Source organism: Scardinius erythrophthalmus (assembly GCF_964197995.2).
Source record: "Scardinius erythrophthalmus genome assembly, chromosome: 14".
Lineage (NCBI taxonomy): Eukaryota > Metazoa > Chordata > Actinopteri > Cypriniformes > Leuciscidae > Scardinius > Scardinius erythrophthalmus.
Genome location: NC_138234.1, coordinates 8606649 through 8622326, shown reverse-complemented (window position 1 = coordinate 8622326; position 15678 = coordinate 8606649). Strand labels below are relative to the sequence as shown.

At 36.8% G+C, this 15678-nt stretch overlaps 1 protein-coding gene across 2 annotated transcripts; it reads right to left on the bottom strand.

The window, feature by feature from the left end:
• Window positions 1–1652: 1652 nt before the first annotated feature.
• Window positions 1653–10491, bottom strand: LOC308702314 (uncharacterized protein). 2 transcript variants are annotated; one of them, XM_081385055.1, is made up of 18 exons: window positions 10040–10491; window positions 9563–9680; window positions 9199–9291; window positions 8857–9067; window positions 8353–8522; window positions 8159–8257; window positions 7557–7789; window positions 7291–7469; window positions 7110–7203; window positions 6620–6964; window positions 6289–6406; window positions 6122–6213; window positions 5902–6019; window positions 5508–5624; window positions 4705–4896; window positions 4327–4479; window positions 3450–3652; window positions 1653–3301 (listed from the first exon to the last, which is right to left on the bottom strand). In XM_081385055.1, the coding sequence occupies exons 1-17, from the start codon at window positions 10139–10141 to the stop codon at window positions 3450–3452; spliced, it is 2637 nt and encodes an 878-aa protein (XP_081241181.1). In that variant the 5' UTR covers window positions 10142–10491; the 3' UTR covers window positions 1653–3301. The 2 variants fall into 2 exon arrangements, with proteins under 2 accessions (XP_081241181.1, XP_081241180.1); XM_081385054.1 differs by having other exon boundaries at window positions 3450–3646; window positions 10040–10278.
• Between the last annotated feature and the right edge of the window lie 5187 nt (window positions 10492–15678).

The following is a 15678-nucleotide window of genomic DNA, read 5'->3' as shown; positions in this document are numbered from 1 at the left end:
GTTTTTCTTGATTGTTTACACACATTTTCTGAAAGCATGCCTCATATTCTCAGAACTCTACACACAAATCAAAAAACACACACACAATGGGCAAAACCCCTCAATTCTCCTGCAAAATGAAACTTTACATTCAAAACAATGTTATTTCTTCTCAAAATGGTATTTTGTTTTCAAATGACACACACAAACCATCATATGAATAGACATTTATAAGAACCAGTTGAACACTGATGTGTTCAGTGTAAAACACTATGATGAATGGAAAACACTTCTTCTCCATCCATCATAATGACTTAGGTATTTTCTTGTTCAGTGTTACACTTACTACAGACAGTACATACATAAATGTTGTAAAATATCTGAGAATATTGTTTTTATACTCAGAACACACAAATACACGGTAACAAATACATTTTATTGTTCCCACAAAAACAATGTACACAGTGTACATCCCAACCAATTAAAAAGTTGTACATAGAGTTGTCTACATACAAAACAACAGAAGAATTGCCTGTGTACATTTACAGTAAAAAATGTTGGCATCCATTGCCCCATTGAAGAGCTGACCTGTTGCTCTTTTATGCTAAAGCTCTGATTGTTAATTGTAAAACTGTGTGACGGGTGTTTGCCCATATGAAGAGTCAGTGTGCATATTTGAATGGCAGTGTGTTCCTTGTGAAAACAAGAGATTTTCTGCATGAAAATTGTGCCATAAGCAGAGAATTGTGTGTAGTGTTTTGAAAATGGTTTTAGAACTGCAATTTGAGTGTAAAGCAGGAATTGTCCTTGTAGTTTCGCAGAATTGGTTCAGGGGGTTCGTGAATGCGTTACATGTTGTGCTCATTGTGTCTCAAGTACCAGTATTTGTGTGTAAACAATTGAGAAAAACTGTAATGGAAGCGACGGTGAAGTGACTCTCAAGTTTGGCTGTACTCGTCGCCCAGCCTCCTTAGTCATAGCCTACCATGGACAAGAACATGGTCAACTAAAAAGGCACAAATCTCATCTGAGACTGCTTGTCTTTTTGCCCTCCCCCTTCTCCTCCCCCTCTCATCTTATCCCTTTCATCGATATATTGAAGGTTCTCGATTGCTGTGTGACCAGTTTTGACTCTTTGTGTTTCCTCCTGGGTGATTGTGTGCTAATTGAGCTGAAGCTGTGCTGAATGCTAGTGCTTTCTAAATTACAACATTGTGTACGGCAATGATAAATGAAGGGATATGTGTGTAAAGTTTTGCAGTGAAAGTTCAAGAAATCTTACTCATGTGTCAAAACTGGGGAATAGTGTTTATAGTTTGGGGAAAAGGGTGTGCTTTTTGATGAATGGTGTTATGGTTTTGAAATTTTAGGGTTAGGGTTAGTGTTTCAGCAATCGAGTAAAACTGTAACATGCCTTAACACACCTTAGATACACATTACTTATTATACTAGATCGATCTTGTTTAATTACAAGCCAGGTTGGTTTGAAAATAAGTAAAAAGACATGCATTAAAGTAATGAATTAATAATGCAGTGTGATGTTAAATTAAAAAAAATTCCACATATAAATACGTGATGTTTTTTTTCTCCAGCTATTGACTTTTATCAACCATAAAAATATAAAATCTTATTTTTCAATAATAATGGATGAAAAAGAAAAAAACATAAAATGCTCATCTTTGGAAATACTTTATTTCTTGTCTTTTACAACAATACTACTGAAAATACACCAAATGCATATTTGTCAAACAAGCCATAAGGCTGTATTTAAAAAACACTGGACTGTGAGGTTAAGTTCACTTGAAAAGCTCCAGCAGAAAAGAGAATCAAGTCATCTGTAATAATATACAATAAAGAATAATCATAACAAAAAAACAGTGTATTTTTCTGTTACATACTATAATGCATCTGTGCAGTAATATAAAATTACACAACAGTTATATCCTACAGTATAATACACTCAATCAAATAGCGATCCATAGGCAGCCTCTGAAAAAAAAAATGACATAGACAGACACAGACACTGCTGCTGCACCGCAGAATAAGTAAATGTGGAGAAATGCAAGTAATCAAGAATGAGTTTTTACATCATGGCCTAAATGTGATGATAAAGGAATGGTCATGAGGTCACCAAAGTCATCATGTGCTTACAAGATTTCATGGCAATCTGCACAATTAGACAATATCAAATACAATGTCAAATTTTACATTCTGGTCTAATGGTTGTGCTACAGGGAATGTCATGAGGTCAACAAAAATGACATGATTCATTGCTCAGCAAAATACAAAAATTGGTTCATAACATTTGTTGTATGCAAGTCAAAAGTTTGGCCTGATGTTGGTGCAAAAGGAAAGGTCACAGGGTCACCACAATCAAGGGGAGTCTCTCTTAAAAGAGTATGAATACACTACCCAAATATCATGTGAGCCCAGTAATTACATCTGGTAATATCATACATGCTAAGTTGACATTTTTGGCTAAGATTGGTGCACCTATACTGGTAGGTTTGTGCATCTTCATTGAACTGTGCAATGTGCTTACTAAATTTAGGACATACTAGCTTTGGGACATACTACTTTGTCATCTTAATGGACAGATCTGTCGCGTGCATCATGTCACCGTTAACTGCCCTGTCAATCATCTTGTTAAAATTCTCCATTCAATCTAATTTTATTTTCTACCGTTTCGGAGAGAAATGTAGTTGCACGTTGATCTGCCAGTCGTGGGTCTTTCATGCGGAGACTCTCCTCATGTGTTTGCAATTTGAATATAATGATGTAAAAGTTAATGGCTAAAACGTATCTTTACAAAAGTCCACAATGCATCTGCAGATGCAATATAATGTAGACAACACTGAATAAATACATTTTCGTCAGGTTAGATACTGATAATTAATCACTCTAACCCCTTTATCTAAACCTCTCTACATAACCGCTGGATTCACGCGTCCTCCATGTCTGTAGTTTTTTAACACTTTTCACTCGTGTTTGTAGTTCTAACCGAATCCTCGTCCAACGCGCGATGGGTTGTGGGCAATATTAGCCGTTATAGTGTGCATCGATCTGCACTTCGGATTCTGACCGGAAATAGTAGACCATCCGGGTATATTTGGAACACTCATTTCAACGATTTGGGACGTACTAATTCTATTTTCGAATGCTATTTAGGATGGATAGTATGCGAATTGGGACGCACCTACAGTTTGAATTTTCAACAAGATATAATGCACACAGATTTTGATGAGGTAAATCAGCATACTAATAATACACAGATATAGGGCAAGTCCATTTCCTTCAACACAGTCCTTCGTTCAGCTTCCATCTGGGGAAATACAGAAAACAATAATAAGAGGCTGAATTTCAGCTGTTTTAGCATAAATAAAATACACAAATAAATTACTAAGAATAACAGTATTAGGGGGTTATTCCAAAAACTAACAAACATACATATTAATAAATAAATAAATGACCTAAATTGTGTTTTCCTCTTCATCCTCACTGGTGTCTGGACTACTGAGGCCACTTTGATCTTCCTCTTCAACATGTAGAAGGACAGAGGCCTCAGGACCTAAGGCAGTCTTATACTGTTGGAGGACCACTTGGAACCTTTCTGACACCTCTGACAGTCTTCTTCTTAAGAGACAGCAAAGTCCCTCATTTCCCTTGTCTACGTCTCAAAATACAAAAGAGATTACATTAAAGACAAACTATGTTAAGATTATTCAATAAGGCCAAAGAACTAACCTATTAAAATCTACATAGCAGGATGGTTGCCATTTTTATGTGTATCGCTGACATGGGACCAGGCTAGCTTCTGTATAAAACGACTTGAGGCAACATGACGGCTCACTGAGATGACTTTATGGAGGGAGGCCCAAAGCAGCATATAAGCGTTTTGTGCCCATGTCTGATAGCTGTTTTAAGTTAACAGTTTTCTTCTTCACTACAGTTATGCTGAAGTAACACATTGTGTTAGTTCCTGACCATCAAGGTTTTCTATGTTGACTGGAGGAAATAATAATAAGATTAATCTTGATGTTATGCTAACCCCATGTAACATATCAGGACACAAATTACAATGGTCAAAATTCTTTTGTTCATTTACGCTTTCAAGTAACAGCCATAATACAACATATCTGCACATCTTTCAAGCATCAATCTTTACAACCTTACTGACTTGTTACCATAGCTACAGTAACAATTGTAATCCCCATTTTATGTATATCCCAAAGGACCACGGCAAAGAGAGCCATAACCGTTCTACTCCATCCAAGTTCTGTGACTGATGTGTTTTTTTGTATGTTTTTTTTAAACACATTAGATGGACAGGGTTTTAATTAAACTTACCCTCCTCAGCCAACTTGTTCTTGAGAACCATTGCCAGGCTCTGCAACCACGTGCAGTGTTGTGCCATCTCCAACACCAAAACGCTTGTTTCCTCATGCAGTCGCCTTGTTAACATCACTTGGTCGTGCACTCGTTTCTTGATCGAAATATTTGCTAAGAATCAATAACAGTTACATGTATCCATGAGACAATCTTGCATAATCACTGCAAACATTGACTTTTTTTTAATCAAATCGATACATAAGAAAACTGAAAATACACCATTAAACTAAATTAATATTACAACACTCAATATGTAACATGCATGCCTTAGTTCAGTATACTCTATAAAGCAGAACTGTAAATAAATTCCTGTGAAGCATCTAAAAACAGACATACCACTGCCATGAACCTCCCACGGCCATATTTGAGACACAGTACTCTCTCCAGTTAGGGAATGCTCCACCACAGCTACGTCAATGTTTGTTGCCGATTCTAGTACAAGATCATTGTATTTCTGTATCTCCTGAAGAAGGAGTTTTTTGTCTTCTGCCAGCTTCCTTCGAAGGCGATGGCGAAACTTGCTGCTGTCTAGAAAGACATGAAGTACAGAGGCAGAGGTTTTTGACAGAACTCTTCAACAATAAAAAAATTATAGCACCAAAAAATTGAAAAGCAAAGCTGCAGTTATTGAAAACATAATGAAATACAGTATGTGAAAATTATAATGTAGACTGACATGGGAAACAAATTGTCCAAGGTGTAACATTTAGGGGGGAATCTATTTGCATGATTTTCATGATTGCCTGAAAATAATAATTGTGCATTAATTAATTTAGAATTGGCAGTTTTTTATCTAAATACGTTCCCCTTCCACGGAGGCCTCTATGTTGCACCTCCATGTTCCTACAGTAGCCCACAACGGACAAACAAACACTAGATAGTACCTCTCACATTTTCTCGTCGGCTACCGTAGCTTGGAAAGATAGAGGTGAGGGAAGCTGGTTGCATCGTCAAACCTCACTGATAGATGCCACTAATTCCTACCACTAAATCCTACAGACTGGTCATTTAAAGAACAGAATTCAACGATTGAGCTGAACTGTGCTACTACACTTATTTGCTAATTCCATGTTGGTGGAGTAGGATGCATACAGTAGCCTGAACTTATCAACCTATTATATTATATTATATAGTTATACCATTCTGACGGTAGAGGGTTCGCTTCCGGTGCCTCACACTAAGGTAGAGCCCCTCAATTGACTGCTGAAGTCCTCTGTGTGTGGTGCCTTGACTGGCACGAGATGTATCAGGTGTCTCTGTAGAAGATATAACGAAAGCAAATTCACTGTTAAAACAACACAGAACCGTTTCTCTGCTTGAATTTCATGTAAAACCTTTTAATCAAACTTATTTAAACTTTGTATGTGCACTTCCTGCAGGAAACTGGAATATACTAATAAACCTGACATCATAAATGTGGCATCACATTAGATGATGATCAACCTACTATTTTTTGCTGCTCTTTAATATCAAACATAAAATTTAGATTGTAGAAAGGGATGTTTGTTGTTTCTTTTATCTGGTCATGCTTACCACCAGCTGCCCATTCCTTTACATCAGATAGCCACTGTGACACCACTTCATCTGTGCAATCTAGCTCTGTTTTTAGGTCAGCTAGCCTTGCAGTCTCATCATGGAGTCTCTGACAAGTCTGATGAACAGTGTTATACAATAATAAGGATTAAAACTTGATTAACAACAGGCCAAGTAAACACAACAAAAGGACACACAAAACAATTAATATGAGACTTACCTTCACATATCTTGTGGAAAGTGCCTGATGTAAAGAGATATTTTTTTTCTCGTTCCACCCCATTGCATGCAACGTAAGCATGTCCACCCGTGCTGTTGAAAGCAAATAATGAGGTTATGATGATCAATCTAAAAATTTTTTACAAGAATATTGCAAACTCCGGTCACCTGCTTTGGACATATATTTGGTCGTCAGGGCACAACGTGAGAGGTAGCTGTTCACTTGCTCCACCTCCTCACCAGCGGTAGTCCCTGCTCCTTCCTGGTTCCTGCCACTCCAATTAATCTGTTAGTAAAGGGTGGAAGAAATTCAATTTAATTTTATTTATATAGCCCAATATCACAAACCACAATTTGCATCAAAGGGCATTACATTCCATGCAAGAAATGGTTATGCAAAAACACAAGATAACATAGTGTAGCTTAACTTATATTTAATATTATTAATGTGCTTGTAAATATTACAAATGTACATAAGATGCCAAAATATTATACACACCTCACACTTAGTAGCATGGGCTCGAGCATGCATTACACTGAGAAAGGGTTTCATAGTGGTCAGTTCCTGAAGAGCAGGAAGGACACTAGCAACTTTCTCCAGGTATGGCCAGTATTTGCATGCCACGTCCATTGCGAAGAATTGTGCCTTGGCTGGCATGAGCTCCTTCTGAAGGTACAGAGGGTAGGCAAATATCTCCCCCCTGTACATATTAAGGGCTTTCAAAAGGAACCCATGGCGACACACAGCAACCTCCATCCCCTCTTCATCCAATTTTGAAGCCCTCCTTGAAGTTTCCCTCGCTGCTGTCCACTGGGAGTCCCCACATGTGCCTCTTCCCTGTGTCTATGAAACACAAAACAAACACGACAAATCAAATAAAAGCAATGGTGTCATTCAATATATGGCATTTTGATTTTGTAATTGATATGCAGGAGTAATTGAAGTGGGGGTTACGTTTATTATTGTAACAACTATTTTGTCAACTTGCATTTTTCACTGCTTTCTGTATGGTGTCGACAAATCTAGACACCGCGCTGTCTTCAGCCACAAAGAGCCCCTCAAAAAAGCCAGGATCATCAGAGCTGAGGAAGAAAGAAAAATAGAAAATCCATTCATGAAATATATGAAGTAAGAAAATAAATCAATAAAAAGACTGGAAGAAAGATCACCTTCCGTTTCGGCGAAAGCGATATAGCTTTCTGTTTCCATCTGCTGAAACAGCCAACATTTCTGGTGTGCAGGCTGGGCAGGTGAAAGGAGCACTACAGCAGAGCTGGTCTTCCTCAAATGATGCATACGAAAGCTCTAAGAAGCTACGCTGCAGTGCATCGCCGTTGATAGATCCAGACTGGAAAATATATAGAATGAAATAGTATTTTGATATTGTCTGCTTATGGAATTTTTTTTATAAAATGGTAATAACATTTACACTTACTCTTCCTCCACACTTAGTGCGATGTTCCAGCAGCTTTGCGAAGGCTTGTCTGGAGAATCCCGGAGAGATGATCTTGAGTTCCTGAAAGGAGCTCAAGAGGTCCAGTGTATAAAGTGTGGAATTGGTGACGGAGGCTGGCCAATATCCACTTCTTAGGAGGTCTTTAAAGTCAGGGGTCCACTGCTGCTGGCATGTTTGACATTCATACAATGGCTGATGCAAGTCAAAACGCCCTTGGAACAAAAAAAAATAATTAAAAATATAATACACATTTACCACATACTTAATTTTACAACACTTAGTTCATTATGCACATTGTGAATGGTTAAGAGACATTGCGCAAGTTCCTATAATCCCACATTTATATTTTCAAATTCACTAAATTCCACACTGCTGTGTTGATTGGACATCATGCTGGAAAGATGCTAGGACAAAAAAAAAAAAAAAACCATCTGTCTTTGTTTCAGTTAATAACATTACCATGTGCTATTCCATATTTCTGTCACTTCTGCAATTGTAAGCACAATGCCACAGCACAATAGTGTGAAAAACATCACATCTACAATATATATATATATATATATTTATTTTATTTTTTTTACCATTGATGGTAATTAAAATCACTGGTTTGCCTGGTAACACAGTGAAGTTTGTGCCTCCACAGGAGCAGTCTGGCACCTTCACAGTTGGCAAAATGCAAGCTGGCAAAAAGAAGGAAAACCAATAATTTAGATTATCTGTAACTGTCTGCAGACACACATTGAACAGCAAAATTAAAGCTTTCGTGAGAACGTACCTTGCTCATGGGTGCAATATCCATCCTCCCCTTTAATGATGCATGTGGTCGGAGGAATGGCTTCAAAAAAACCACGAATCATGCATTCCCTGTTGTGGAGTGGATGTTTTTTGTGATGCAATACATCACAGTCCCCACAGAACCACTCCTCAGGAAGACACTCCCTGCACCTAAGGAGAAAATTATATATATAAAATTAATATTATAATATAATACATTATTATATGTTATATGAATAACTCATATAAAGTACTGTACACTCTATTTAAGCTATTTACCTTTTACTAGGTTTGATTTTATTGTATAGGATTGCGTAGTGCCTCAGTGTTTAGCACTGTCACCTCACAGCAAGAAGGTCCTAGATGTACTTTTCTCATTAATGTGTTTTTCATCTGGGTATCTAAGTCTTCTCCCATCCCAAAAGACATGCATCTTAGCCTATAAAGCAGGGCACTCTGCAAACCTACCCTGGGTAATTGAAGTTTGATATTAATGAAAACCAACCTAATAACAGCAGGCTCGTTGCAAAGGCAACACAGGGGATGACCAACAGCCTCTATTGAAATAAGGCATTTTAGGTGGTATGGTCTTGCTTCTTTCCAGCGCTCAGAGGCTTTCTGCTGCCGAAAAGACCATGATGATGCAGAGCTACTTTGAGGCTGAGCAGCAGAAGGACATGACGCCAAAATATCAGAGAGCCTCTCCATATTTTTTTCTGTAAAGAAAATCCAAAAATAAAGCGGTAAGGGATAATTTAGATAAGGAACAATTAAAAGTCAACTGATCAGTATTAGAATGAACACTTTTTTTATACTGTGCAAGCTTAAATTAATCACTGTGAATTACCAAATTCCCCTTGAGGATTTAGTTTTGTTGAGATTGCAGTAAGTGGAACCTCCACACTGGATGACAGGGAGCCCTCAACCGTGGGGTATGTGGCTGTAAAACAGCACATAGAAGAATAAGAACAAGTTAGGCTATCACACTCTATTCTTGTTCTTCTTTTCAAACTATATACTAAACAATTTATGAAATCAGACATATTTTTGTTAAGTACTTGGTAGTGTCTTCTACAATAGTGTCACTAATGTTTTTTTAGTTATTTGAATATCTTAAACTCTCAATAAACAATTACAGTGTTCTAATTTGAGTTGGTCCAACATTATCATTGTAAATTCCTCCTACAAATGTCAAATAATTCAGATATAACCTGTAGCGGAGGCATGGCGTCGCCCTCCTCGCCTCCCCCTCGGCTTACCACGTCCTACAGAGTCCCTTTTAGAGGTGTGTGGAGGGTCTCGTACACGTTTCCTCTCATCAGCTGCTCTCTGTGTATTGGAGTGAATATTTCTTGTAAGACTGATGTTGATAAAAGTACGGTAACCAAAAGGCAGGTAACTTGTGAAAGGAAAACACAACATAGTGTGTTAGTAAGGTGTTGAACAGCTTAAATGAGCCTTGGAATAGATTCTCCAAGTCTCTGTAACTCAGAGGGATGGAACTGCATATACTACTATTATTATTATTATATTCCCTTATTAACACGTCACAGAACATGGCAGGATGCATCATGCAATATACCTGTATAAAATCTTCTGCACTCATCATTCTTACATATTCCTCATCACGTTTTACTTTAATTTATGTTTGTTTTTATAAAATGATTGAGGTGTACAAAAACTCTAACCTTGGCTTCAGCTAGAATGTGTTCATGTTTCAGCTCCAGAGCCATGCGTCTCCCCTCTTGGTAGTGGGGATCCTTTGAATCAAGTTTATGCTTGGTGGCCATTGCAATGCAGTCAGATACAGACAGACAGTCAGATACAGACAGACAGTCAGATACAGACAGACAGACAGTCAGATACAAACAGACAGACTGACAAAGATGGGTAAGACAGACAAGTAGTGCTAGACAAAGACAGACAGGGAGGAAAGAAAGAGCAATAGATAAAGACTGTGAGATAGATAAAGATTGAGGATGAAAGAGAGGATGTAAGATATAGAAAATAATGAAGAGATAGAGGTTGGCTCTTAAAAGTGCCTTTGGGTTTTGAAAATCAGGTTCGGATAGGTTCGACAGGTGATATGTTTGACAGGATCTGCATGGAGAACAACAGAAAATGTTAATTATGTAGTGTTGTTGATATAAGATTTAAAAAGTGTACCCTAATAGTGAGTGATTCCCATTTTCTTGTAAATGCTTAGGATAAATAAATACAGATTCACGTTGTTTCTATTTCCTGTGCTACTGTTAAAAGTCGCGTAAGTTAACATTTTTTTTTAAAGGCGCGTAACATGTGCCTGGGGTTCGCCATAAAGGCAGCGTTATGTGCAGTATAACGTTAGACCAAGTGATAATATTGTTATTACTAACACATTACAGTGACGTTGAGTGTGAACCACGATGATCGAGAGAAAATCACATCATCTAAATGTCCCCAATTACTATTCCCCCAATAAATTCTCAATAAGCAGTTACACGTCCAAAATATATGTGGACTACATCATGTGGACATGATATATATATCACAACATGTTTTTTTTATGTGGAAATAGGCTAACGTTACTCATAATTTTATTTTGTATATATACATCTACAGCTATATATCTAGGCTTAGAACATGTTTTTTTTTTTTTAACTCGTAATTTTCTTCATTTTGGACGTGTAAATAATGCTTATGAATTCATCTTGCTTATTAGACTGTTGTAAGCGACTTACCGTGGTGGAATCGCGCTGGGCAATGGTTTCTGCGATGGTCGCACACAGTGACGTGTTGCACAAAATTGCGCCAAAATATCAATCATAATTAAAAGTACAGTCTTAATATTTTATATCCGTGCTCAATTTTAAAGGGGTCAGCATAAATGTCCAAGTGAAGGAAAAACGAGTATGTAGCCATTACATTTAAACACATATCACTTCCCAGAATACATCCATCTCTTTGCGAAAGGATATGTCCATATAAAGTAATATAAACATTTCTGCAGTAGGCTATATAATTAATTTATTACAACTGCATAAACAGTATTGAGATGAAAGTTCTATAAAAGTAGGCTATTCTTTTTTTCTTTTTTCTTTTTTGGGGCGCAGAAAAAAAAGAAAAGTAGGCTCACTATAAGCCATTGCAATTTGAAATAACATCGACAATTATAAAATATCCCACAATAAATTAAGGCATGTTTTAAGCCTACAGCAAATATGCAGTCCTGCAATTATGTCGTTTTAATGTAGTCCACAATAATATAAAAAAGAGGAAAAATCGTGATATTACCGATTTAGAAAAGGGTTTCAGCTAGCTACCCTCAACGTCGGCTTATGGACGTGAGGGGGAAATTACCACAATATGTGATCGAAAATTATAAAATATCCCACCTAAATGAAGGAATGTTTTAAGCAAATAGAAAATATACCGTCTTGTAATTATGTAATTTTAATGTAGCCCAAAATTATATAAAAAGAGAGGAAAAAGAGTTAGGTTTAGGAAAATAATAAAAGTTCAAAATTCAAAGATGAGTGATTTGCACTCAAATCTATCGGACGACCCTCTCCGTTGTCAAGTGACGAATAGGGGGTACCCTCAACGTCGGCTTTGGACGTGAGGGGGAAATGACCAAACGGCATAGCCTATGCTGAGCCTATGTGACGAATAGGGGTGAGACCATGTTGCAAAGAAAGACGTGGTGCAGGCACGAAAAATACGTCCCTTTGAAATACATTAGATTGAAAGTCGTGCTGAGTGACACGAAAAAAAGAAGGAAATTCGTGCCTAGGGACACGAATCAATAGATTCATGTTGAGTAGCCTATACCGAATATAAAGTAATAAAAACGAGAATTAAAATCACCTGATTAAATGTTGTGTAATGTAGCCCTTAAAGTCTGCAAAATTAATAACAATTGAGAAAAAACTATAGCCTACTGTGCTCTCGAAAGAAAAACGTGGTGCAAGCACGAAAAATATGTCCCATTGAAATACATTAGATTGAAAGTCGTGCTGAGTGACACGAAAAAAGGAAGGAAATTCGTGCCTATGGACACGAATCAATTTGTGCTGAGTAGCGTACCGAATACAATACAACGAGGATTAAAATCTCCTGATTAAATGTTGAGTAATGTAGCCCTTAAAGTTTGCAAAAGGAATAGCCAAACATTTGAGAAAAAAACAATAGTGTGCTCTCGAAAGAAAGACGTGGTGCATACGCCCCATTGAAATACATTAGATTGAAAGTCGTGCTGAGTGACACGAAAAAAAGAAGGAAATTCGTGCCCATAGACACGAATCAATTTGTTTTTGAGTAACCTACCGAATACAATACAGAGATGATTAAAACCACCTGATTAAATGTTGTGTAATGTAGCCCTTAAAGTCTGCAAAATAATAACAATTGAGAAAAAACAATACTGTGCTCTCGAAAGAAAAACGTGGTGCAAGCACGAAAAATACGTCCAATTGAAATACATTAGATTGAAAGTCGTGCTGAGTGACACGAAAAAAGGAAGGAAATTCGTGCCTATGGACACGAATAAATTCGTGTTGAGTAGCCTACCGAATACAATACAACGAGGATTAAAATCTCCTGATTAAATGTTGAGTAATGTAGCCCTTTAAGTTTGCAAAAGGAATAGCCCAACATTTGAGAAAAAACAATTGTGTGTTCCCGAAAGAAAGACGTGCAAGCACGAAAAATACGTCCCATTGAAATACATTGAATGTCGTGCTGGGTGACACGAAAAAAAGAAGGATATTTGTGCCCTTGGACACGAATAAATAGATTAATGTTGAGTAGCCAACCGAATATAAAGCAATAAAAACGACGATTAAAATCTCTTGATTAAATATTGAGTAATGTAGCTCTTAAAGTTAGCAAAATGAATTACAATTGAGAAAAAACAATACTGTGCTCTCGAAAGAAAAACGTGGTGCAGGCACGAAAAATACGTCCCATTGAAATACATTAGATTGAAAGTCGTGCTGAGTGACACGAAAAAATAGGGAAAATCGTGTCCACGAACACGAATCAATAGATTAAATTTCGTGACTATGTCACGAACTGCCGTGAGACTGGGTTGGTTTAATAGACGTATTCACGTTTAAACACAATTTAAACAACATATTATTAAATGCATTACTTCTATATAATTATATATTAAGTTGCTCAAGCAATAAGTGGTAAAAATATTTTACCATGTAGGCTATACTATTAAAATCGCATAGCCTACATTTTAAATTAAAACTTAAAATTGACAAAAACAGCAGACTCATACCCTTACCTTTTTTTGCATAATTTAAATCTTTATACAATAAATCTTGCATGTGACTAATAACTTGTTTTTCCACCTCCACGAATGAGACGAGTGTTGTTCATTATGTTGTCTTGTTGAAGTAAATGGTATTTTCCCTTGATTTACCCCGGTCTTAACGTCTCAGCATTCCGATTGTCTCTGTACGCATATACACTCTTTAACAGACGTATGCCCGTTTAAACACAATTTAAACAACGTCAGCCTATTATTCAATGGATTACTTTTACTTATATTAAGTTGCTCAAGCAAGTGGGCAAATATTTAACCATGTACTTTATATTAAATCGCAAACATTTTAAATTAAAACTTAAAATTGACAAAAACAGCTGACTCTCATGCCTTTTCTTTTTCATTTAAATTTGAATACAATATCAATCTTGCATATCACAAAGAACTTGTTTTTCCACCTCCACGAATGAGACAAGTGTTGTTCATTATGTCACCTTGTTGAGGTAAATTGTAGCTTTCCTTGCTTTACCCCGGTCTTAAAGTGAAAAAAAAAAAAGTATTTAAATACATTTATGTTGAGATTACTACATTTTATTTAATTAATCGCATTTATGGTGAAATTGCTACATTTTTAGGTCAATCTGTTCATTTTGACCACGAAACATGCACTGTCACTTTAATTCAGCGCGTGCAGCACAGCAAAAATAGACTCGGTGCGGAAACGATCGCTGCACTGCTGTACACACACACCGCAACTGGAACGGATCGCCGGACTGCATCCGTGAGCAGTGTGAAAGCTCTAACCTGTTAACATGGGTACGGAAAAAAATACGCACCGCATACGCACTGCAAACGGAGTATGTGTGAAACGGGCGTTAGGCGGGAGCAGAGCGTGTTGTTCAAATCATCAAATCACATAGCACCTGTTAACTGTTAACTTTAATTAGCACTGATTAGCACCATGTCAGAGCAACCAGAGTTTTTAATCATCTTTTTTCATGCTGTTAGATACTGTTTCAAACTGAAAAAATAAAATTAAAAATAAGAACTAATCTGAACTAAGAACTTTGTTTCTCATCTAAGGAAGTTAATGTTATTGTACTTTCATGAATAGCATGCATGTAAGCATCTTTATTAAAGTGAATTAGTGTGAATCTTTTTCATGCATAAATCTTACGGCAACAACAACCTTTTAAGCATGAACATAAACATAGCATTGTAAAAATTATTTTATTTTTTTTGTATATAAAAAACATTTTCTGGTGTTTTTTTCGATTACAGCCTGATTCTTTCTTCTTCCATTCATAGAAATAAAGAAATTAACCCACTTTTTCTTTGATTATGGTGGGGAGGGGAAATGGATATGTAAAATAGAGCAACGTCATGCACAATAATTTGCACTAGTCATAATGACGTTTGAGATATCTTTAACTTTCATTCTGCCTAGTCAAAACTGAATTACAGATATCTGCAATTGTCATTTAAGATGTGTGACGAGTTGAATGTCATTTTCAATGAGGTCATTGCAGATATCTGTAATTCAGTTTTGCCTAGTCAAAACTGAATTAAAGATATCTCTATCTGTCGTTTCGACTAGTCACAATTACGTTACAGATATCTTGAATGACAATTCCAACTATCCAAAATGTAATTACGACTAGTCAGAAAGACATTGTTGATATCTACACTGTTAATTCCGGATAGTCAAAATTTGCTTTTAAATGTTAAAATGGCTTGCCATAATTCTGCCTAGTCAAAATGTAATTACAGATATCTTAAATTAGAGTTTTGACTAGGCGAAATGACGTTGCAGATATCTGTATGCAAATTAGGCCCGCATCACACTTTAGGCGGGAGCGTTGTTTTTTTAATCATTCAAATCGCACCTGTTAACTGTTAACTGTTAACTTAATTAGCACTGATTAGCACCATGTTGGAGCAGCCAGAGGGCGAAGGAATTTTTAATCGTCTTTTTAATGCTGCAGCCCGTGCAAGACAGGAGCTGGCAGCGAGAAATGATGATTCCTTACTTTCCACAACAAGACGATTATTTCGCCGGCGAGTTCATCGAGG